General features: G+C 44.5%; 1 protein-coding gene across 2 annotated transcripts in view; it reads right to left on the reverse strand.

Annotated features, from left to right (window-relative positions):
• The window catches only part of LOC137004765 (alpha-2-macroglobulin-like), a 50,419-nt gene extending 28,633 nt beyond the window's left edge, over window positions 1-21,786 (reverse strand). Inside the window, exons 1-16 of one of the 2 annotated variants that reach the window (XM_067365378.1) lie at window positions 21,633-21,786; window positions 19,437-19,617; window positions 19,165-19,321; window positions 16,629-16,681; window positions 16,498-16,518; window positions 16,141-16,306; window positions 10,659-10,743; window positions 10,338-10,449; window positions 10,106-10,226; window positions 9,882-9,991; window positions 9,619-9,789; window positions 9,306-9,539; window positions 8,986-9,198; window positions 8,749-8,898; window positions 8,362-8,487; window positions 8,115-8,214 (exon numbers count right to left, since the gene is read on the reverse strand). In XM_067365378.1, the coding sequence (XP_067221479.1) occupies window positions 8,115-8,214; window positions 8,362-8,487; window positions 8,749-8,898; window positions 8,986-9,198; window positions 9,306-9,539; window positions 9,619-9,789; window positions 9,882-9,991; window positions 10,106-10,226; window positions 10,338-10,449; window positions 10,659-10,743; window positions 16,141-16,306; window positions 16,498-16,518; window positions 16,629-16,681; window positions 19,165-19,321; window positions 19,437-19,617; window positions 21,633-21,718 (2,086 nt within the window). In that variant the 5' untranslated portion in view covers window positions 21,719-21,786. Of the gene's footprint in view, window positions 1-8,108; window positions 8,215-8,361; window positions 8,488-8,748; window positions 8,899-8,985; window positions 9,199-9,305; window positions 9,540-9,618; window positions 9,790-9,881; window positions 9,992-10,105; window positions 10,227-10,337; window positions 10,450-10,658; window positions 10,744-16,140; window positions 16,307-16,497; window positions 16,519-16,628; window positions 16,682-19,164; window positions 19,322-19,436; window positions 19,618-21,632 lie in introns of both variants that reach the window. The other variant, XM_067365377.1, reaches the window with a different exon arrangement.
• Window positions 21,787-22,296: the final 510 nt, after the last annotated feature.

Consider the following 22,296-nt stretch of genomic DNA (forward strand, 5'->3'; position numbering starts at 1 on the left):
GATTTATATAAGAAGGAGGAAACAATGGAGTTTGAGACTCAGTGTATGTCTTTTCCATGTACTGAACTCTTGTTATTCAACTATGCCAATATAAATTCAATATTTAATTCTAGGGCACCTTTAAATACTGCTTCAGAGGGGTATTCAAGGCTAAGCGTAAACTCACATGCCCTGAAATTGTGAGATGTGAAGGAAAACATTTGACTGTAAGTTAAATTAATTATATATTACATAAAATTTGGTAATAAAATATAAAGTGTTGCACATTTATGCAAAGATGAGTAGGCTATGTGTATTTTGTACATCATTTGCACTGATTGGACCTCGCCCTCTGGTTAGCTTGTTACCTCATTACCTTGTTAAGCTCATCAGCCTGGTTCTGCAGTCATTCCCAGTCAAGTATTGTTTAGTGTAACAGCTGCAAGTCTGAGCATTCTTCCTGTTGTCTATATCATGTTTCTTGATCTCAGCCTGTTCTTGGGTTTCCCTGTTTTGCCTGTGTGTTTCTGCTTTGTTGTTTGTTTGGACTGCCTTTCTGTGCTTTTGACCTGTTGCTTGTACATTGGATCCGATTATGATTGTGGATTTTCCCTCAATAAAACTGCATTTGGATCCTCGAGTCTCAGAGCAGTTACATTACAGCTGCCAAAGTTAATGCATCATATTAATTTTGCAAAAGTTAAGTTTTTACCAATAATAACTGATTCAAATTGAACTAATAATCCTGCTAGAAATTTTAAGTTCCCAGAACATTCTCAGAATGTCCCCACTGGTGTTAAGGATGTTGCCTAGTAACGTTCCCAGTACGTTCAGAGATGGTCACAATGTGGATTTCTTTTAAGGTTTGGGAGACGTTATTTAGTGGACCTTCAGGGAACATTCAAGACGTTCTCTGAACGTCATTGGATTACGCCACCGAACGCGACATCAGTGGATTGGATTGTGTTGAGTGACATCGTAATTTCTGAATAGTGTCCGCGTCAAGGCGAGCTATTCTGTTTAGACTACATTGTATTAAGTTACAATCTTCAGTGGCGTCAAGCCAACTTCAGGTTTACGCGTTAAGGCGAGCCATTGGAAGGGATAACTACCCGACGATAACCTTTTTCACTCTTCAGCCATCATGTCGACAGTCATTACCCCCGCCAAAGGGAATGAGTTGAAGAGCAGAGAGGCTGCATCCCGCCCGTGTCCATCGTCATGTGGAGCAACCATCTCGGGCAGGGACCCTCACCCAATGTTCCAACACGCTCAAACGTCGCTTGCGGACCCACAAACATGTGTTCACTGTGCGTCAATGCCGGTGAAAATCTTAGAGAGAAGGCTAAGAGTAGCGGTGGCTAACCAACAAGACCCATGTCTGTCGGGAGCCGCCGCAAAATCTACGGCTACTGAGCATCATACGCGAGCTACCACGAGCTGGGCGGACATGATGGAAGCCGAATCCCCGGAAATGCCTCCTCTGTTCGAGCGCCTTCTCGCACAGGAGGAGGAAGAACGCCAACTCTGACCTCCTCAACTTAGACATGGATGATGAGGAAGAGGAAGATAATTCTCCATTCCCTATCCCACAGTCTAGATCCCCCAGCACGACTGACTCAGCCTCAGACAGTAACCTGCATGAGGTGTGTAAACGAGCCGTGGCGAAACTGGGTCTAGCTTGACCTGCAGCACAAGATGCGGAAGGAGCAGAGAGAGACCTTTACGACGGGAAAAGGCTGCCGCCTTCTCAACCCGCAGCGAGACAACTCCTGCCCGCTGTGCCTGATTGCATGAAGGAAATGTCTCGCCACTGGTGCAGCCCCTTTAAGAGCAAGCTCCCGGACAAAGGATGTTCTAAGCTGGAGATTCAGGGGATGGGAGAGCTGGGGCTGGCCAGACCCCCAGCGATAGAGTCTTCAGTGGCCTATCATCTCCACCCGAATTGGCACTCTATTTCTGCCTCATCTCAAATTTCGCTGCCGAGCAAGATGGAACGCTTAACCGCGTCCGTCTATCAGAGGATGTATAAGTATGCGCCGCAATCGGTGTGCTCGCTGAACGCAGTGACTTTATTGTCAGCGTATCAAGCTGAGATTTTGGAGGAGATGGGGCGACAGCTTGACACAGAAGTACCGAACCCAGCACTCTGGGACGAAATATGTGTGGTGACCGATTTAATTCTCCACTCTTCGCGTGGAGCGGTTCAGGGCTGTGGCCGTGTGATGGGTCTGGCCATGTCAGGTGAGAGAGCGTTATGGCTAAACCTGTCAGGATTGGGCGACGCTCAGAAAGAGGAGGTGATGGACGCAGCGTACAATCCAACTAAAGGTCTGTTTGGACCATGTCTCGAGAAAATGAGAGAAACAAGCACCCTCAGGAAACAATAGGATTAAGCTTTTAACCTCTGTTTACCACGCAAGCAAACACCACGTCCACCCTCTCAGCCAGAGCGACAGGGCTTTGCAGCGGCCGCTGCAGCGAGAGGGAGACAGACGGGGGCCAGGAACATGAGACCTGCGCTCAGCGGGCAGCATACTGGCCAACGTCAGAGGTCAGATGGCTCCGATCCATGGGGGAAGCATTCATTTGTGGCCGCGGTGGCTAGGAACCGCCCGCCCCACCCTGAGAAATGGAAGAAGAAGCGTGCGACCTGACACGAAAACGTTCCCCTTCACTTCTCTCTCCGCCTGCAAAAAGAAGGAAGGTTTCCAGCCCTGCGGTTCTAAGTTCGGTAAGGGCTGTTTCTGTATGTTCTCCTCATGTTCAGAGAATAGAGGAAGATGTTCATCAGTGTCACCAAGCACTCACACGGTGTGTTCAAACACCCACTGTTTCAGGGGTATACATAATAAAGAATGCACTATCGCAGCCAAGCCACGAGCTAAGGGCAATATGCTCCCCAAACATAAAACACACAATAAAGGTTTCACTATCGCAGCCAGGCAGACTGCCAAGGGCGATAAAAAAAAAATCCCAAATAAAATGTGCCCCCCTAGTTTCACCACAGGAGGGAGCGCCTGCTTCTCCGGTGGGAGCCAAAGCAGAGACTGTTATGACGTCATCAACACGCGCCCACGAGGGAGAAGTATACAGGTGGACTCTCTCGGCCCGTATACTCAATTGGCGCGCATGCGCTGCTCACCCATGGGTTTTAAACACAATTCTATGGGGATACAGACTTCAATTTGCCATGAAACCACCCAAATTCAATGGTATAATAGCCTCTGTGGCCGAGGGAGAGTCGGCTCGCGTCTTGATGGCCGAGATCGACACTCTTTTAAACAAACAAGCGATCAAAGTGGTGCCAAAGGAGGTAAGCTGTCAAGGCTTTTATTCCCGTTACTTTGTGATTCCAAAGAAAGGGAGCATGTCTCTGCGTCCTATATTAGACCTCCGTGTGTTAAACAAGCACCTACGAAAGTATACATTCAAAATGTTGACACACAAAACGCTTTGTCGATCCATCCGCCAGGGCGATTGGTTTGTGACGATCGATCTGTCAGACGCATATTTTCACATAGACGTTTACCCGTCTCACAGGAAATATCTCAGGTTTGCATTCCGAGACACTGCTTACAAGTTTCAAACTATGCCGTTCGGTCTGTCTTTAGCGCCGAGAATTTTTACCAAATGTGTGGAAGTAGCACTTTTTCCATTGAGGAACAATTGTCTTACATTTTATATGATATGCTCCTCGTCAAAGGAGCAAGCGGTCAGAGACGCAGACAGGGTGTTAATGCATCTCAGCAGCTTGGGATTCAGAATAAACATGAAAAAGAGCCGCTTAGAGCCCATGCAATGCACAGAATATCTGGGGCTCAGAATAAACTCTCTCTCTTACCGAGTCAATCTGACAGAGGGGAGAATCACGTCTTTCACTCAGTGTCTCTCCCGTTTTCAAACGGGGAAAGTTGTCCCGTTCAGACTGTGCTTACAGATGCTGGGTTTAATGGCTTCAGTGATTTCGGTAGTACAGTTGGGACTTCTCATGATGAGAGACTTTCAGCGCTGGGTCGCGCATCTACGTCTGTGTTCCCGGCAACATCTCAGTCGACCGGTGAGAATAACTCATACGTGTGTCAGAGCACTCAGACATTGGAAAAGCCCCGCGACTCTCAGAACAGGGATTCCCTTGGGGGCGGTGTCATCGAGAGTTACTATGACGACGGACGCGTCATTAAAGGGCTGGGGAGCAACTCTGATGGGCAGAGTGGTGAACGGTGTGTGGCCTCCACAGCTCATTCACAAGCATATAAATTACCTGGAGTTGCTGGCAGTGTTTCTAGCACTGCAACATTTTCTGAGCTTCATCAGGGGCCAACATGTTTTAGTGAAAACAGACAATTCTACAGTGGTTGCATATATCAACCGGCAGGGAGGCACACGCTCTCTTCAGCTGCATCAGTTAGCGAAAAGGTTGATCGTGTGGTGCAACACAAGGCTTTTATCCATCAGAGCGACCCATGTTCCAGGGATATTGAACTGGGGAGAAGATTTATTGTCCAGAGGAAATCCTCTGTATGGGGAGTGGAAGCTTCATCCCCAGGTAGTGAAGCAGATATGGCAGAAGTACGGTCAGGCTGCCGTAGATCTCTTCGCCTCGCAGGAAAACGCTCAGTGTCCTCTGTATTTCTCTCTAGCAGACGAAAATGCACCATTGGGTGTGGATGCTCTAGCCCACCCATGGCCAAACGTCCTACTGTATGCTTTTCCTCCTCTGAGCCTGATTTCACTCACACTGGCCAGAGTGAGGAAAACAGGTTTGTCACTGATACTAATAGCTCCACGTTGGACATCCAGACTTTGGGTGGCCGAGATAGTTCAGCTACTGGCAGGTCAGCCGTGGCCCCTCCCTCCCTGGAGGGACCTCCTGTCTCAGGCAGTCTGCCCCCATCGATCATACACACTATACAGAGTGCCAGAGCCTCTTCCACTCGCTCACTATGTAGTAATAAATAGTGAGTCTTTGAAGAATGGTGTGAGCAGAGTCATATTGTCCCTTTTCAGTGCTCAGTGAGGGACATATTATGTTTTCTCCAGGATCTGCTAGATAAAGGGAAGGCTTCTTCTACCCTGAAGGTATATTTAGCAGCTATTTCTGCTTGTCATGTTGGTTTTGGTGACAAGACAGCGGGTCAGCACCCCTTAATAAGTCGTTTTATGAAAGGGGCACGCCGTAAGAGGCAAGTGGCCAGACAGATGGTCCCTTTGTGGGATTTGTCGTTGGTTTTAGAGGTCCTTTTGAGCCATTAGAGGGCGTTGGGTTGAAGTTTCTCTTTCTTAAGACAGCACTGCTTGTAGCACTGGTGACTGCTAAGCGTGTGAGTGACTTACAGGACCTGTCTATCAGCTCGTCTTGTTTACAGTTTTCTCCAGGGTTTACGAAGGTTTCTTTTCGACCTAACCCTGCTTTTGTACCTAAAGTAGTGGACTCTGCTTATAGATGTCCAACTACAGAGCTTACAGCTTTTCACCCTCCTCCTTTCTCTTCTCCGGAGGAGGGGAGGTTGAATGCATTATGTCCAGTATGGGTGCTTTGTGTGTACGTGGAGAGAACAGCAGGTTTCAGAAGGAATGACCAGCTGTTTGTGTCTTGGGCTACCCCTCATAAAGGGAAACCTTTGTCGTGTCAGCGGCTGTCCCATTGGATTGTAGATGCTATATCTCTAGCATATAAATGCAGAGGATCTCAACCTCCTGAAGGCTTAAGGGCCCACTCCACTAGAGCAATGGCCACATCATGGCCTTACTTAGTGGAGTTTCGGTTCAGGATATCTGTGCGGCGGCAAGTTGGGCTACGCCGCACACTTTTGTGCGGTTCTATAGACTAAATGTGTCAGAGCCATCTGTAGCACATGCGGTGCTAGGAGCCAGTGGCTTGGGACCCACATAATCGTTATGTATAGCATGTTGTGCAATCCGGGAGTGGTCTATATCTCCCATAGTGAAACACAGAGTGAAATTAAAAAAAAAACGATGGGTTACTTAACGTAATCCCAGGTTCTTTGATAACAGAGTGAGGTGTTTCACCAACACTACCCTCCTTGCACAGGAATGGGAAGAAATCTCTCTATAATGATCTTGATAGGTGTCATGATCACAGAAGAGAGTGCCCGTCACAGTCACCAATCCGGGCACTCCAATCCGGAATATTCATTCATACCAGAACTCCATTTCCCATACACCCTGCACTTGCCATTTAGCATTCAGTCACTCACTCACACACACACACACACGCACAGACTGCTTCACTACATTTCCCACAATCCCTGTCTCTGGACCTACAGACCAGCTGGTCCTCATCATTCAATCACTGACACACATCCACGCACTTTCGTACTACACTTCCCACAAGCCTCGTGATTGGACTCTGATTACCTCACAGGTGTAGCTCATCAGATTTGTATTTAAGCTGTCTGTTTCCTCATGTCAATTGTGAAGTCTTGCCTTACCCCGTGTTTGCATTTCTGAGCATCTATCCCTCCCTCCCTGTCTGTCTGCCTGTTACCGTCTTGGTCTGTTTATCGTGGTTGAAGCTTTGCCTGTTACCTGTTGGATTACTGCTTTGTTTATGGACTTTGATACTCTGCCTGTTGCCCTGACCTCTTACTGCCTGCTTCACTACAATGAATCTGCCTGCTCTCTGACACTGTGTTTGTTCCTTTTGACCACTGCCTGTACGACCACTCTACTTCAATAAAGAACGCTGCATTTGGATCCCCTGCCTGTGAGTCCCATTCGTTACAATAGGGGTCGACCTGAGTAAAATAGGTGGGGCGGAGCCTGATCTCAGATCGACCTGTCTGTCAAGGACAGTCATAGTGTCATTGGAACTTCCGTAGTTGGTCATGCCCAAAGCGAAATCCCATAGTGAAACACCTCACTCTGTTATCAAAGAACCCGGGATTACGTTAAGTAACCCATCGTTTTACACGCTCGCGGCCATACGTTTCATTTGTGTTTTTATGTGAGGACCGGCAGTCGGTTGCATGCTGAGAAATGATGTTATGGGATTCACTGTCAAATTGCATCAACTGACACAACCATTTTATATGGGACAAAGATATAATAGAAATGCATTAGAATGCAACTTAGACAAGATAGAATATTAATTAAAAATATTGAGTTTCTATTAAGCTCATTCATATTATGACTGTAAATCTAAATGTTTCATAGTGTTGCTCAACTCAACAACTCTTCAAGGCTGAAGTTTCATGTACCTACGTGTTCGGGCTGGGTCAGCTGATGCATGTTGGAGTCCTGCTCATTAATTTTCCGTTCATCCAAATGAGTTTACTTTTAGGAGTATACAGGGTCCAATGACATTTTCAAATGATGCTACATCATTATACTATTATTTGCTCAGGTGGTCGTGGAGGGTTTCTTATCTCTATTAGCCTGCAATGTTTTATCATTTGTTAAAGCCACACATAATGCACGTTCTAATTGGTATGTTTGAGCCTTTTGGCTCAGACACACATAGACATAGGCCACTAGAGCTAAGCCATTCGGCGTGGTAGCCAAGGCACACATAGTCTAATAGACCACTAGAGCTAAGCCATTCGGCATGGTAGCCCAGGCACACATAGTCTAATAGACTACTAGAGCCAAGCCTTACAGCCCAGAAATACTTGTCGTGGCAAAAAATGGGCCAGGCACACATAGATAGCATACACACGGTTCCTATGGCTTTTCGGAGCAGCAGCAGTACATATGTTTTGGCGGTAGATCTGCTGTGGGTTAGGGTGAATCATCATCTTGCCTTCTGCTTTGATGGGGGATCTCTGACATACAATACACCGGCTTGTATTGTCCAATATCATCTCACCTGCTCTGTTGGGGGGTTATTCATGTACGCTATATTGTACAGCAGCAGCATGTCTTACTTGCTTACAGCAGCGGGTCGTGTATGTATTGGCAGAAGCAAGTCCCGTACTTGCTCTGCAGCAGCAGCAGCAATAATCAACAGCAGCAGCAGCAATTAAGCAGCAGCAGTGTAGCAGATCTATTCCGCCAAGACCAAACATATTTACATTGTCATATCCATTACCATACCAAACACTCAGAGAGTTGTCATGACAGAACTACATATATTAACATTACAGCTTGGATCGTAATAACAGTACATCTACTTATATCACGGTATCGGTGACGGTGATACGTCAAGCCTTTGTATGACAGACACTCAGGGACTCGCACAACCAAATTTGTTGCCATCTTCAATCCCACTCTCTGTTAAATGGAAAAGATAAAATACAAAATTCATGAAAATTATAATCAAGTGTATAATCAAGTGGGCTTTTTTTATTTGCGCATGTGCAGTATATACTCTCCCAATCATTATCTACTGCACTGCCACACATATAATCCACCTGTTACCTTTAAGGATTCATAGGTGTTGTCTGTCGGCACAGCTCGACGGCGTCTCACATGCAGACACTTCTGCTCATCTTCTACAGCATAAGGATAATCTGACCCCGATTTCACTGGCAGCAGGTTGAAGATCTGTGACATGTTCACACACTATCAGTATGATTTCTAAATAATTCAACACTAAATAATCCATGTATTTTGTAAAACTTTAAATCAATTTTGGTGTGAAAGAATAAAGATTAATTTTAAATCTCCTGAGATCGGGATGTCAGTTTAAACAGTGATGGATCATAGCAGTAATAATGAAAGTCTGTTATCACTTGATTCATTCATACTGTAGATTCCCATTATGAAGACACATTTAATCAATATTAAATCTTAAAGCATCTATACCTTGTCAGTATCCAGGCGTTCTCCTGACTTCAGGATCAGGACGCTCTGATCTACAGCACTGAGGCCGCACAGTGAACCAGGCTGAGCTGAGAGCTGGAGAGTGTTTTTCTCACCAGGAACTGCTTTAGCAGGAGAAAACTGCAGAGACACCTGTGACATACAGTCAATAGGGTTTATTTTAGATTTGAGTCAGTAATACAGTTTAAAGAGGCTCATTTCTAAAACTACAATACATACCTTGTTTTTGAAACACTTTTCAATGTTGAAATTTTTGCTGCTAGCAACAACATTTTCACTGGGCAGAACACAGTACACCAGAATCTGCACTACTGGAGCCAGATCTGCACTAATAGACAGTTTGAATGACATTGTGCCTCTTGCTACTCCATTAGAAGATTTCACTTCAACCTTCTCATATCCATGATGAACGATCACTCCTCTGGACAAGACCTGAAACAGACAGATGACACTCTGATAACAAACTGACTAATGCTGCCAATGAACACTGTTAAACAAAAACATGTCTGTAATAATGTACATACTGCACATGTTCTCACCATATAGACATTGTCCGTTTTGAAGTCTTCAATTGTCTCTCCAACAAAATAATACTTGATGGTGGCTGTAAACTCAGAGTCACACTTTAATGGTTGCTCAGTATTCTCTATAATCAGTTCACTCAGTGTTGGATTGTATGGAGCGGCAGGCCGGAGGAGCTGAACTGGTTTTATGTCCGCAGGGATGTAAGGTGTGTTATAGCCATAATAACGGACCCCACGATAGACACTTGCCTGACAATGAACAAAGAATCAAAAATAACTCTGCAATTAAACTCTTCAGGGAACACAAAGTGAATACAAACTCTCTTACAATCAGATTAATATCACTTTTAGGATAACTGGACGTATTAAGAGAGAAGCTGGCCTGTCCATCGCTGTCTGTAGTGAGATTTAGGAGCAGTTTTGGGGACCAAGTGTGACCCTCCATAAGATAAACCTCTTTGTTTTGAATAGGTGCGCCTTTGAAATTTGAAAGTTTGATCTGTTGAAAATATGATTTTAAAGGAATAAATTAAGGAATAATTCTGTACATATCAATGGTGTTAAACAGAAACAAACTCATTTTAAACTCACTTTTCCTTCTATAACTGATCCATGTTCATATGTTTTGGGCAGGTCAGTAAATATGACTTTACCAATTTCATAAGTGAGAGATACAGATTCAGTTTTTGTCATGGTGATCTCTGTAAATAGTAAAAACACCAAAATAAATAATTATTCAAATAAAAATAAAATTTCAAAAATGAGAAATTCAATAAATGTATGTAACGTGGATCAGATCAAATCCAACAGCTCACCTGTTCCTTCTTCTGTAACCATTGCCTCAACATCAAGAGAATTCTGAAGCCTGTCCTTTAGTGTGGTGTTCAGAAAGACTGATGCATTTAAGGTATGGACGGCACAGCCTGTCTTTTTTATCTAATTATAATGAATGAACACAAACATAGCATATTAACTAAAGAGTGGTTTAACTGGATAAATGGAGGAAAGATATTTGCCATTACTTGTTCTATGTTTCAACTCACACACCTCAATGGTTTCTTCTAAACACACTGGATTGGTGTGATGTCTTTGGTAGGACAAGTTTTTACGACACACTTTCACCCATGATTTACCAGGTACAGGCTGTCCGTAAGTGTATCTGTGAAAAAAATACAAGCAAATGATCTACAGCCCAGGGTTCAATTCAGCAACTATATTAGGATGAGGGTTACATGTAATTAACTGACCCCAGAGTTTAAAAAAAAAAAAAAAAAACACAATTAACAATTAAATTAAAGTAACTTAATTGTGCCAAGAAAGAAAGAACACACTGTTCTCTTAATGCAGGAAATAAAATAAAGCACTCACTTTCCGCAAACCTCAATTATCAGTTCCTCTTCTTCAATGCTGACTTTTTTTGGGCTTTTCACAGTAACTTCAAACTTAGGCAAAACTAGAAGTGAGAAGGCAGAAATTAGAGTTCCCTTTCGATACTTCACTCGTACTGCGTATGGGGAAAAGTCTCCCTTTTTTCCCGTCACTGAAGCCTTTTCAATAATGCAGTGTAACTGCACCGTCATTGGTTCACTCATAGACAAGTTGTTGAACCAATGGCGGCGCGGCATAGCTGCGCGGCCTATGGCGAGAAAGCGCGCAAACTTTCCCGCCGAAAGGGGCGGGGTTAAGGTCTATATAAGCAGGATATATAACCATAGGATTTCAGTGCATTCTCCTTCAGCGACGACTTCTACTTCTCCTCGCTGATCTCCGTCTGAAGCCGAAGAAGCTCGCCGCCTTCGAAAAAGCTCTCGCCGCCGTCAGAAAAGGCTCCTGCAGCGGACTCAGCTGGACTCGCCGGTCTGAGACAGTGCCGGCGCCCTCGCTGACTGCAGCCTTCTGCGCCGTCTTCGAGCCGCCGCCTCCCGCTTCCCGCTCCGGCCGTTTCACCAGCGTGTCTCCTGCCGCCATCCGGCGCCTTCTGAGAACTTCTCCGCAGCTCATTGCCACTCTAAAAGAGCAAAACAACAGCGGTTTTCACCGCTCCGCAGAGCTTCTGCGGCCCTCGCCGCTCTGAAAGAGCCCCCCAATCGCCGTTATTACAGCGGCGGTGTTTCTACTAATGCCGCGGCACTCGTGTGGCACGTGCAGAGCCCCTCTGCACGATGATGACAGACACAGCGAGTGCGTCGCTTGCCTTGGCAAGTCCCACGCTGACGGTGCACTTGCTGGAGCCTCATGCCCGCACTGCGAGAGCATGAGTCTCGGTTCCCTGCGCTCGCGGGTCGCCTTTTTCACTGAGGGTGATCTCGCCGCTCGCACCCTCCCGTCTCCTTCCTCCCGCGTGCCGGCTAGGAAGAGACAGCAGGGTAGAGCGATACAGCGCCCGGAGTTGAGCGAGCTCATGCCGGCCCAGCCATCACGTGCCTCGCCCTCTCCTCCAAGGGAACACTCTCCCGTCCTGTTCTCCCGACCCGAGCAGCGTCCCTCTGCTGATGCAAGTGACCTCGTCTCGTTTGGAGGATCGGACGATGAAGCAGATGACTCTATGTCCCTTGCTGCCTCCGAAGCGGAAGGATGGGCTGGCAAAGCTGCCTCCGTGCTCCATACTATGGCCATATTTCAGGTCTTCCAGGCCAAACTCCTCCGCTCGCTGGACGAGTCTGGCATAGACGCACTGGCCTTCAAGGCTCTCTGCAGCACCACTGACCTAACCCTGCGAGCCACGAAGGCGACGGCCCAAGCCATTGGCCGCTCAATGGCCAACTTGGTTGTCTTGGAGCGCCACCTTTGGCTCAACTTAACTAAGATCAAGGACCTAGACAAGACAGCCTTTTTGGACACTCCGGTCTCACCCTCCGGTCTCTTTGGGCCAGCAGTGGATGGCTTTACTGAGCGCTTCACAGCGGCGCAGAAGTCGTCTCAGGCTATGAGGCACTTCCTGCCCAAGCGCTCCAGCTCTGCTTCTGCTTCCAGCCGCCCCAGGACTGCGCCAGCTCAGCAGAACAAGCCAGCCCCACCCGCCTCCCAGGCAGCGCCACCAAAGGAGCACCGCCAGCGCTCGCGCCCTGCAAAGCGCCCCTCCTTCCCGAGACGGCAGGGACCCCGGCCCAAGATTGTGCTGGACCCAGCGGCTCCGAAGACGTCCTGATTTATCAGAAAGGAAGAGGATGGGGGATTGTCTTGTTGCGACCGGACCACCCCCAAAGCTCCTGCGTGCAGTTTCCCCTCCGCCTCGTCTAATTCCGGGCGTGGGAAACATGCTTCATGCTGTAATTGGGGCCACACCTGTTGCGCCCACACAAACCGCCGTTTTCACGGCGAACACTATTTTACTTCATCAAAAAAAGAGCAAATTTCCTCTTCCACATCTCTCGGTGTACGGCCCCCTCACCGGCGGCCTGTCATCCGACGTTATACGACCCCTCGTCACTCCGGCCGAGGTTTGGCAAGCCATCCCCGATGTGTCAGACTGGATCCTGGGGATCATAACTCAGGGCTACACGCTCCAATTTGCATGACGGCCCCCTCGCTTCGGCGGGGTGCTGCAAACTTCGGTGAACACGACGCTCACGTTCTCCGAGCCGAAGTTATGACGTTGCTAAGGAAGGGAGCTATAGAAATAGTTTCCCCTGCAGAGAGCGAGTCAGGATTTTACAACCGCTACTTTCTGGTCCCCAAGAAGGATGGCAGTCTCAGACCCATCCTAGATCTCAGACTTTTGAATCGCTCCCTCATGAGACGGAAGTTCAAAATGCTGACGCTGGAGCAGATCCTCGCGCACATTTGCCCCGGGGACTGGTTCTGCTCGCTGGACCTGAAGGTTGCGTATTTTCATATCCAGATAGCCCCCCATCACAGACGATTCTTGAGATTCGCATTCGAGGGGGTGGCATACCAATATACGGTCCTGCCCTTCGGGCTGTCTCTGGCTCCTCACACTTTCACCAAGTGCATGAACACAGCGCTTTCCCCTTTGAGACAAATGGGAATCCAGGTTCTGAATTATCTCGACGACTGGCTCATTCTAGCCCGTTCGCGAGCCGAGCTGGAACACCACAGATCCGTGCTCCTCAGCCATTTACAATGTCTGGGTCTCAGGGTCAACTTAGCCAAGAGCTCGCTATGCCCCAGCCAGCAAATCTCGTTTCTGGGGGCAGTATTCGACTCAGTCCGTATGATGGCAGTAGTCTCGCCGGAACGCGCTCTGGCGATTCAGCAGCTCGCGGCCTCAGTCAAGAACAAAGCCTATCTCCCTCTGAAGCTCTTCCAGAGGTTGTTAGGGCTGATGGCTTCCGCCTCCCCGGTGCTGCAGCTCAGCCTTCTTCGGATGCGGCCTCTACAGTACTTGCTGAAGTTCCGGGTTCCTCCAAACGCCTGGCGGCAAGGCCGCCTGTGTCTCAAGGTCAATCAGGCCTGTCTTCTAGCCCTGAAACCTTGGTTGAACCCTACTTGGTTCAATCTTGGAGTACCCCTACAGGCGGTCTCACGACGGACAGTGCTCTCAACAGACGCCTCCAACACGGGTTGGGGCGCTGTGTGCGAGGGCAGACCGGCCTTCGGCTCGTGGAGTCACGAGCAAAGCCGTCTACACATCAACTGCCTCGAGATGCTAGCAGTGATGAAAGCCCTTCAATCCTTTCAGGCACACTTGACAGGACGCCATGTCTTGGTCCAATCAGACAGCATGACAGTGGTGTCGTACATAAACCACCAGGGCGGTCTTTCGTCCAGCCGCTTATGCGCTCTGGCAAAACGTCTCCAGGAATGGGCCCTGCCGAGACTCCAGTCGCTCAGAGTGACTCACATTCCTGGCAAAACCAACCTGGGCGAGTGGATGTTCCTTCCCCAGATGGTTCTTATGATTTGGGAGTTCTTCGGGAAAGCAGAGGTAGACATCTTCGCCTCGGAAGACAACTCTCACTGCCCAACATTTTTCTCGAAGGAAGTCGATGCTCTGGCCCACACATGGCCCAAAACTCTCCTCTATGCTTTTCCCCCGATTGCACTGATCCCCCAGGTTATCAGGCGCATCAGGGAAGACCAACACAGAGTCGTTCTGGTGGCCCCACTCTGGAGGAGCCAAGTTTGGTCCTCGGAGCTGTTCAAGCTCTCTACGAGAGCCCCGTGACCGATTCCCCTGAGACGGAATCTCCTTTCTCAGGCAAACGGGACGATTTGGCACCCATAGCCAGACCTCTGGGCTCTACACCTCTGGTCCCTCGAGGGGAGCCGGCCAACCTCCCCCGGGACGTTCTAAATAACGTATCTCAGGCGAGAGCCCCATCCACGAGACGCCTCTACGCCCAGAAATGGTCGGTCTTTGTTGATTGGTGTTCAACGCGCAACATAGACCCTGTGGAGAGTGACGTATCTTTCATACTGTCTTTCCTCCAAGAGCGTTTAGATATGGGGCGCTCCCCTTCAACGCTTAAAGTGTACGTAGCAGCCATCGCAGCATTCCACGCTCCTATTGCTGGACAGTCAGTAGGTCAAAACGTTTTTTTAAGGGGTTCTAGGCGATTAAATCCACCTCGTCCCCTCACTGTTCCCACTTGGGACCTTTCGCTGGTCCTCAGGGCCCTAAAGGGTAAACCCTTTGAGCCGCTGCATTCAGCTGACCTCAGGCCCCTCACACTGAAAACCACTCTGCTACTTGCATTAGCATCGTTTAAGCGAGTTGGCGATTTGCAGGCCCTCTCTGTAAGCCCTGCATGCCTCGAATTCGGGCCCAATGACTCTAAGGTCGTTCTGAAACCTAGGCATGGCTACGTCCCCAAGGTGCTCTCAACCCTGTTTAGAGCACAGGTCATCTCGCTTTCTGCTCTTCCTCCCTCTGCGGATGAACGAGAGCTAGAGCTACTCTGCCCTGTCAGGGCATTGAGGACCTATGTGGAGCGATCACAGCCCTTCAGGCAGTCGGATCAGCTCTTTGTTTGTTTTGGTGGCTGCACCAAAGGGTCTCTGGTCTCAAAACAGCATCTCTCATGTTGGATAGTCGACGCCATTAACCTGTGTTACTCCTCTCTGGGTGCTGATTGCCCCATAGGAGTTAAAGCCCATTCCACCAGGGGAATGGCTTCCTCATGGGCTTGGTCCAATGGAGTTTTCATTAAAGACATCTGTGAGGCGGCCGGCTGGTCTTCTCCGTCCACTTTTGTCAGGTTTTATCATCTTGACATCCCGACCTTGTAAGCTCGGGTGCTTTCACTGTGATTGGGCGACCTCTTGCGAGTTCCGCGTCACACGTTACAGGTTTCATTCCTTGTAGTGTAACAAGGGATACGGCGGCTTTGCTTCACACTTGTTTTCTTGGTCCCCTTCCAGTGTCCAGAACAAGTTACGTCGTTCCCTGCCGTGCCACAGCGTGGATGAATTCGTTCCCCATATGCAGTACGAGTGAAGTATCGAAAGGGAACGTACTCGGTTACTAACGTAACCTCAGTTCCCTGAGATACGGAACGTGTACTGCGTTACTTGCCGTGCCACGAGGCTGCAGCTAAAGAGTCATCGCTTCAGTTGATTGGCACTGAAATCCTATGGCGAAACGCCTGCTTATATAGCCCTTAACCCCGCCCCTTTCGGCGAGAAAGTTCGCACGCTTTCTCGCCATAGGCCGCGCAGCTATACCGCACCGCCATTGGTTCAACAACTTGTCTATGAGTGAACCAATGACAGTGCAGTTACACTGCGTTATTGAAAAAGGCTTCAGTGACGGGGAAAAAGGGAGACTTTTCCCCATACGCAGTACTTGTTCCGTATCTCAGGGAACCGAGTTTACGTTAGTAACCGAGTACGTTATTAGTAGTCAAATAAGATATTAATATACAAACATATTGAAATTCTGACTTACCATATTTTTTCACCTCAAAATGATGTGAGATCATCCTGTCACTAATAAAAGCCTTCAGTTTGTACATGCCTTGACGGGCTTCTGGGTTTAATTCATAAGAACGCTGCAAAATCCATCTTGTTGAAGAAACATTTGTCCATTGACCAATCCGGTTACCTTGACTGTCCTGTTTAAAAAAAAGACACAGTTCAGATATTTAGTTGCAGTCAGCTACACATAACCTGACTATCAATGAAGAAATGTTTAATTAGCCTTCTGAAAACACAATGATTGCAAATATAACCGAATTTTCTATAGTGTTAATAAGATTTAAAAGGTGTGTTTGTTGTGACTGTACAGAAGGTTTTGTGTTCTTACCTCAAGAATCACTGTACTATACTGTAAAAGAGCAAATAGTAAATGATTAAAAGCCACATTTATTTATTAAATGTGTATTTAACAATGCAAGGAAACATGAGTGATAAAGATGCAAGATAAACACATCAGACCTGTTGATCAAGAGGTGTCAAGTTTTTATCCATGGTAACAACTCTGAAGTTCACTGTAAAATATAAATGTGTATTAAAAAAAATATTCACTTTTGACATCTTCAGCTCTTATGTAAGGGACAACACTTATAGTCAGTATTTAATTCCTGTAAATGACCGCACTGTGTGTGAATGTAACCGTATTAAGGATCAAATACAGGGTTGACGACTGTATTCTGCTGTCACAAGGTCAGGAGCATTGGAGAAAGTTGTGGGACTCACTGAATATTTTGCCAAGTTAGGGGCATTATCCAGTGGTGTAATGTAACGAAGTAATAATACTTCGTTACAGTACTTAAGTATTTTTTGGGAGAATCTGTACTTTACTTGAGTTTTTATATTTCTGTCAACTTTTACTTTTACTCCACTACATTTCCTAAATAAATTATATACTTTTACTCCGATACATTTCCCAAAGCATTTTCGTTACTTACTACAAAATAAAGTCGGAAGAACACAGACTGCAAGCAAGCATGTGCAAGCAAGAGCTCGCACAACCGCGGTTGATTTAATTTTCCGGGTTGCGTCCATTTGCTGGAGCGGCTGAGAAGTGAGATTATGAGACATTACGAGAGCGGCCTCTAGAGGCGAAAAAAAAAACTATCACTGATGCCTCGTATGGTTTTTTTTGACACGTGATGTGAGGCTGCGCGCTGCACAAAACGGGTCACTTCAAAACGATTTAAAACGGACAACAAAACGGTATGTTATACAATGTACACTACAGTACATGTTTTGATATCACTATAAAGTAATTAGTTTGTTGACTAGATGCTGCATTAGTGGAGAACAGTATGTTTGTCGTCGAGGCTGAGACATTAGTAGTAACCTCAAGCGGTTAAAACAATGTGACAAAAAACAACAACAACTGTATGCCACGATTGTTACCATTCATTTGCATTAGTTTATAACTATTTGTTCGCTGTTATGCATTCATTATCCGGCGAAGTTGCATATTTAAACTGTAGTCTCATACAGCGACAGAAGCTTAACAAATCATAAATGTAGCCTATTCAATTTCAGTTTTTATCGGCACTGTAACACATATTTTGATTAGATAATCATCAATTTTTCTAAAATAGAGCAAAATAATGTGTGAAAGTACACATATAATAGACCCATGCTATGCCTTTGTGTGTAAAGATGGTAATTTTTAAGCATGACTGTTTGGATTTATATGAAATAGTAACATTTTACAATAAGAGTACATTTGTAACATTAAATAAGGCTAATAAAAGTATTGTTCATTTTTAATTTCATCATTTACATTTTAACATTTTAAAGTTGTCTCTTGCATTAGTTATAATGCACTATAAATTAACATGAACAAATCATCAATGTATAATTAATATATTAGTATTTTTTTATGTATAAAAATTACAATAAACCTTTAGCCAATTTAAAGAAACAAAATGTAAGAGAGTTAAAACTGAACACAATCTTGCTGCTCAAACTGTGTATAGAACAAATTTTTATATTTTTTTGCTCCTTTTGTATTTTACATTTACTTGTACTTTTACTTTCAATACTTAAGTACATTTAATATCACATACTTTAAAACTTTTACTCAAGTAACATTCTAAACAGCAACTTTAACTTCTACCAAATTCATTTTCTGGCAAGATATCTATACTTTTACTCAAGTATGGTTTTTCGAGTACTTTATACACCACTGGCATTATCAGGGCACTGCAGGTGGTTGTAAAAATAAAATTACTATCATGAAAATAAGTGAAGATGCCATGTGGAGGCTCCCATCCTCTGGGAAGGAGCCAGGAGTCCTTTGAAGATGTTACATCTAGCCTATGATAAAGGGTAATTGACCAGCGCATAGCAGACTGCCACAATTAAAAAGACGAGTGAGAAAATAAAGATATGTGTTGATATATTAAGATATATTGTTTGGAACAGATGTGGTTAACTTTTAAGTTGCTGAGTACTGCAAAATAACAGATAAAAACAGGTATAAGAATGGCTCTCTGGCCAGAGACACACTCAGATGTCCTACAGGCGTCTCGGCTTTGTTGCTTTGTTCGATAAAGGCTAATTTTGACTTCTGGAACTCTTCCTCTTGAACTTCATTTGCAAGGAAGAGATTACTTTTCTTCACAACACTGTTCAGGAACTGAGTTAGACACCCCTGATCTGTAGTATCCATAGATTTCATATAAAATAAAGTCATACGGATACTGATATCATGAGATTTACTTCATCAGTTGTTTGTAATTATATATAGCTCAAACACACACTACTAGATAACCATTCTTGAGTTTCCAAAGCTCCTCATCCTTATCTGCTTTCCTTATCTTTTCTTCTGCTCCTCTTTTCTATTCAAAAGTTTGTAAATCCATTGAATTGTTTACTTCATACCCTTTTACCATCAGCTCATTGCATGATCATAATGTGCTTTACTTGATGTATATGTGTTACATCAGCTGTGATCAGGGTTTAGATGTCAGTGACACCAGCATTATTTACTGAAACATTCACAGCTCACCTGTCTGTCCTGGAAGATAGATGGGTTTATCAGTCTGGATAAAGGTCAGAGGATGGTAAGGCTTGAACATGACTTTTCTCTCTTCGGTCATCTTGAAAGTCTCTCCCTGAAGTTCGACCTTCATTTTCTGCACTGATTCTTCTTTGACCAGAGGAGCCTGATGAGAAGTAATATGTATTCACAACCTGCCTTCACAAACACTAGATGCATTATGGCAAAACTAACATAATTGATTGTATAGTCATTATCTTGTGCACATTTTTATGGCAGACCTTGAAGTTAAAGCAGCGATGAAACTCTTCCTCAGCTTTCTCCTGCAGCAGTAAAGTGCTCTGGTCACCATGAACCAGATGAATGTTCATGACAAGGCTTTCATTGGGATTGAGAAAACTTGCACAGAGTTTGGCCTCAGATCCTGACTCAATCACTGCTGGAAACGTCACCATGAAAGATCTGTCCAGAGACAATGATCATACAATATTGCCAGAGTAGTTAGATAAAACAAGAAACATATAAATAAATAACTTAACTGGGAGTAAAAATCAATGCTGTTAAGTTGCTTTTGATCAATTATAGATCACAGTGCTGCTGTAATCAAAAATGTAAATCTAACTAAGATTGGGCTCTAAATTAATTCAGTGATTCAGATCAAATAATGATTACGTGAAAGCATAACCAACACCACCTGATCATGTTTTAACTTTGCTTGTCTGGTTGGTTTTAATGCAGTTAAAACTGCCCAAACAAAATCAAGGGTCAAGAGCTCAACTAAAGCAAACCCTGATCTCTCTGGTAAAAATTTTGATTTTTCTCCTTCAATGATTCTGCTTGTTATCATCAGGTACCTTCAATAATGGTCATCATCACTCAATTAATTATCTCATTAACTTTAACACTGCTTCAGTGGGTAGAATAAAAATATGGCAGGCCTTTTACTTTCTGACCCCTGGACTTTCCACCTCTGGACACAGCAATGCCACATGTCAGCCAAGAGCAAAGAAATAAAAAACTGGACCTTATCTGAGCCACAAAATCTGTGTATATTAAGTATGGAGTCATCTCAGCCTTAATAAGCCTGTTAACAAGCAGACTTTACTGAAGGAAAGAAGAGAACAGAACAGAAAAAGAGACAAGCAGAAACACAAGAACTACAACTGACTTCAGCCACAGCCTTAGATGAAATCAACTGAAGATAAAAGACATTAAATCTCTCAAGATCTCAACAGAGGATGATCAAACAACTCCACAAACAGCATTACCAGATTCACTTATTACTTACCAGATTGATTTTATGTTAGACATTTACAAAAGTTGTTATTGAGAATTATCAGGGCTTTAACTCTAATGCGTTTCATTTAAAGTCACCATAACAGTGGTTAGCGGTTCCATTAGTTGGACTCTTCACTCTTATGTATTTGCATTTTCTGGCTGCTGTGACAGTGTGTTTGTTAAAACACATTTGCAGTAGCAAAGAAACATGTTTCATGAATGAGACACAAGGACCATAATTCATTGCAGCATGTCGGCTCAATCATCATGCCAGATGTAGGCTGGATCTGGGCTGACACAATGTTGCTAGCAGAGATGGGAGGTCCAGGTACCAGAGAGTAAAAGTCCTGCCTTATTTTTATTCCACCCACTGAAGCATTAATGAGATAAATTAGTGTTTAATTGAGTGATGATTGACCATTGTTGAAGACACCTGATGATAACAAGCAGAATCACCAAAGGAGAAAATCACAATTTTTAAGTTACCATCATCGAGGTCAGGGTATGTTTTAGATGAGGTTGACCCTTGACTTTTTAATGTTACATTTTGTTTGGGCAGTTTTAATTTCTTTAAAACCAACCAGTCAAACAAAGTTAAAAGATAATCAGGTGGTGTTGGTTATGTTTTCACATAATCATTATTTTATATGAATCACTGAACTCAATTAGAGCCCAATCTTAGTTAGATTTACATTATTGATTACAGCAGCACTGTGATTCTACAACACATGATCAACTTTATCAATACAAATATATATATTTTTGGTAACTTAAAAATAGTGATTTTCTCCTTTGGCGATTCTGCTTGTTATCATCAGGTGTCTTCAATAATGGTCAATCATCACTCAATTAATCACTTATTTATCTCATTAATGCTTCAGTGGGTGGAATAAAAATATGGCAGGACTTTTACTCTCTGACCCCTGGACTTCCCAACTTTGGTTGCTATGTGGGTGTGTAATGAAGTCTGGTTACTTGATTTATAGCTTTTTATGTTTATTCAGAACAATATTGACCTTAATAATCTTATAAATGTCTTAAGTTGTCATTCAAACAGCAAACCTCTACTGTGCAACACAGATCAATTAAATACAGGAGAAATAATCAAGACTTACACAATGACTAATGGTACACTAATGATTTATCATATTTATAAAGCAAAACTCTGCCTTCCTCAGCAGAACTTGTAAAAAACTTACGGTCTTGATGTTTGTCCATTAACACAGATCAGAAGGATAGAGAGCAGAAGAAGCTCTTTCCAACAGCAGCTAATATTCAGAGCCATGATGAGGAGCGATCATCCAGGTCATGAGATGAACTGGACCGTCTCTTTTAAAGGGACTCTCATGCTAAAGGAGGTCCTTCAAACATTATTTATTGATCATCTGATTAATGATTCATCTATGTAGGCAATGCAGTTCAAAAACTTGTGCTAATATTCAGTTTGTTGTTTTGTCCAAAAATTCATTTGTGATGAGTTCAAGTGGGCTCAGTTCAAGTAAAGACATACAAAAGCTTTACTCTTGCACACATTAGAATAAACATTCAGTTCATTATGAATGTTCCTGACCACATAATTCAGTTGAATTTAAAGGTTGCATGTTGGAATATTCAAGCATGTAAATCTAAATAGTAATTAGTAATTTTATTTGCAATCAAATGAGAAGTTATGTTCAATTATTAGTAGTCAATAACAAGCAAGAAATCAGCTGAGATCTTTAAAGTACATATAAGTGTGGTAAATGGGAAATCAGGTCAGGTGGGTGGCGTTAGCAAACATGACTCAAGGTCAGCCGCCTATATAAAGTGACGTTAGAAGGCAACGAGCCAATTGAGCGAGCTATTACCGAGCTTGGACACGTT

The sequence above is a fragment of the Chanodichthys erythropterus genome, chromosome 17 (genome assembly GCF_024489055.1).
Source record: "Chanodichthys erythropterus isolate Z2021 chromosome 17, ASM2448905v1, whole genome shotgun sequence".
In the NCBI taxonomy this organism is placed as follows: Eukaryota; Metazoa; Chordata; class Actinopteri; order Cypriniformes; family Xenocyprididae; genus Chanodichthys; species Chanodichthys erythropterus.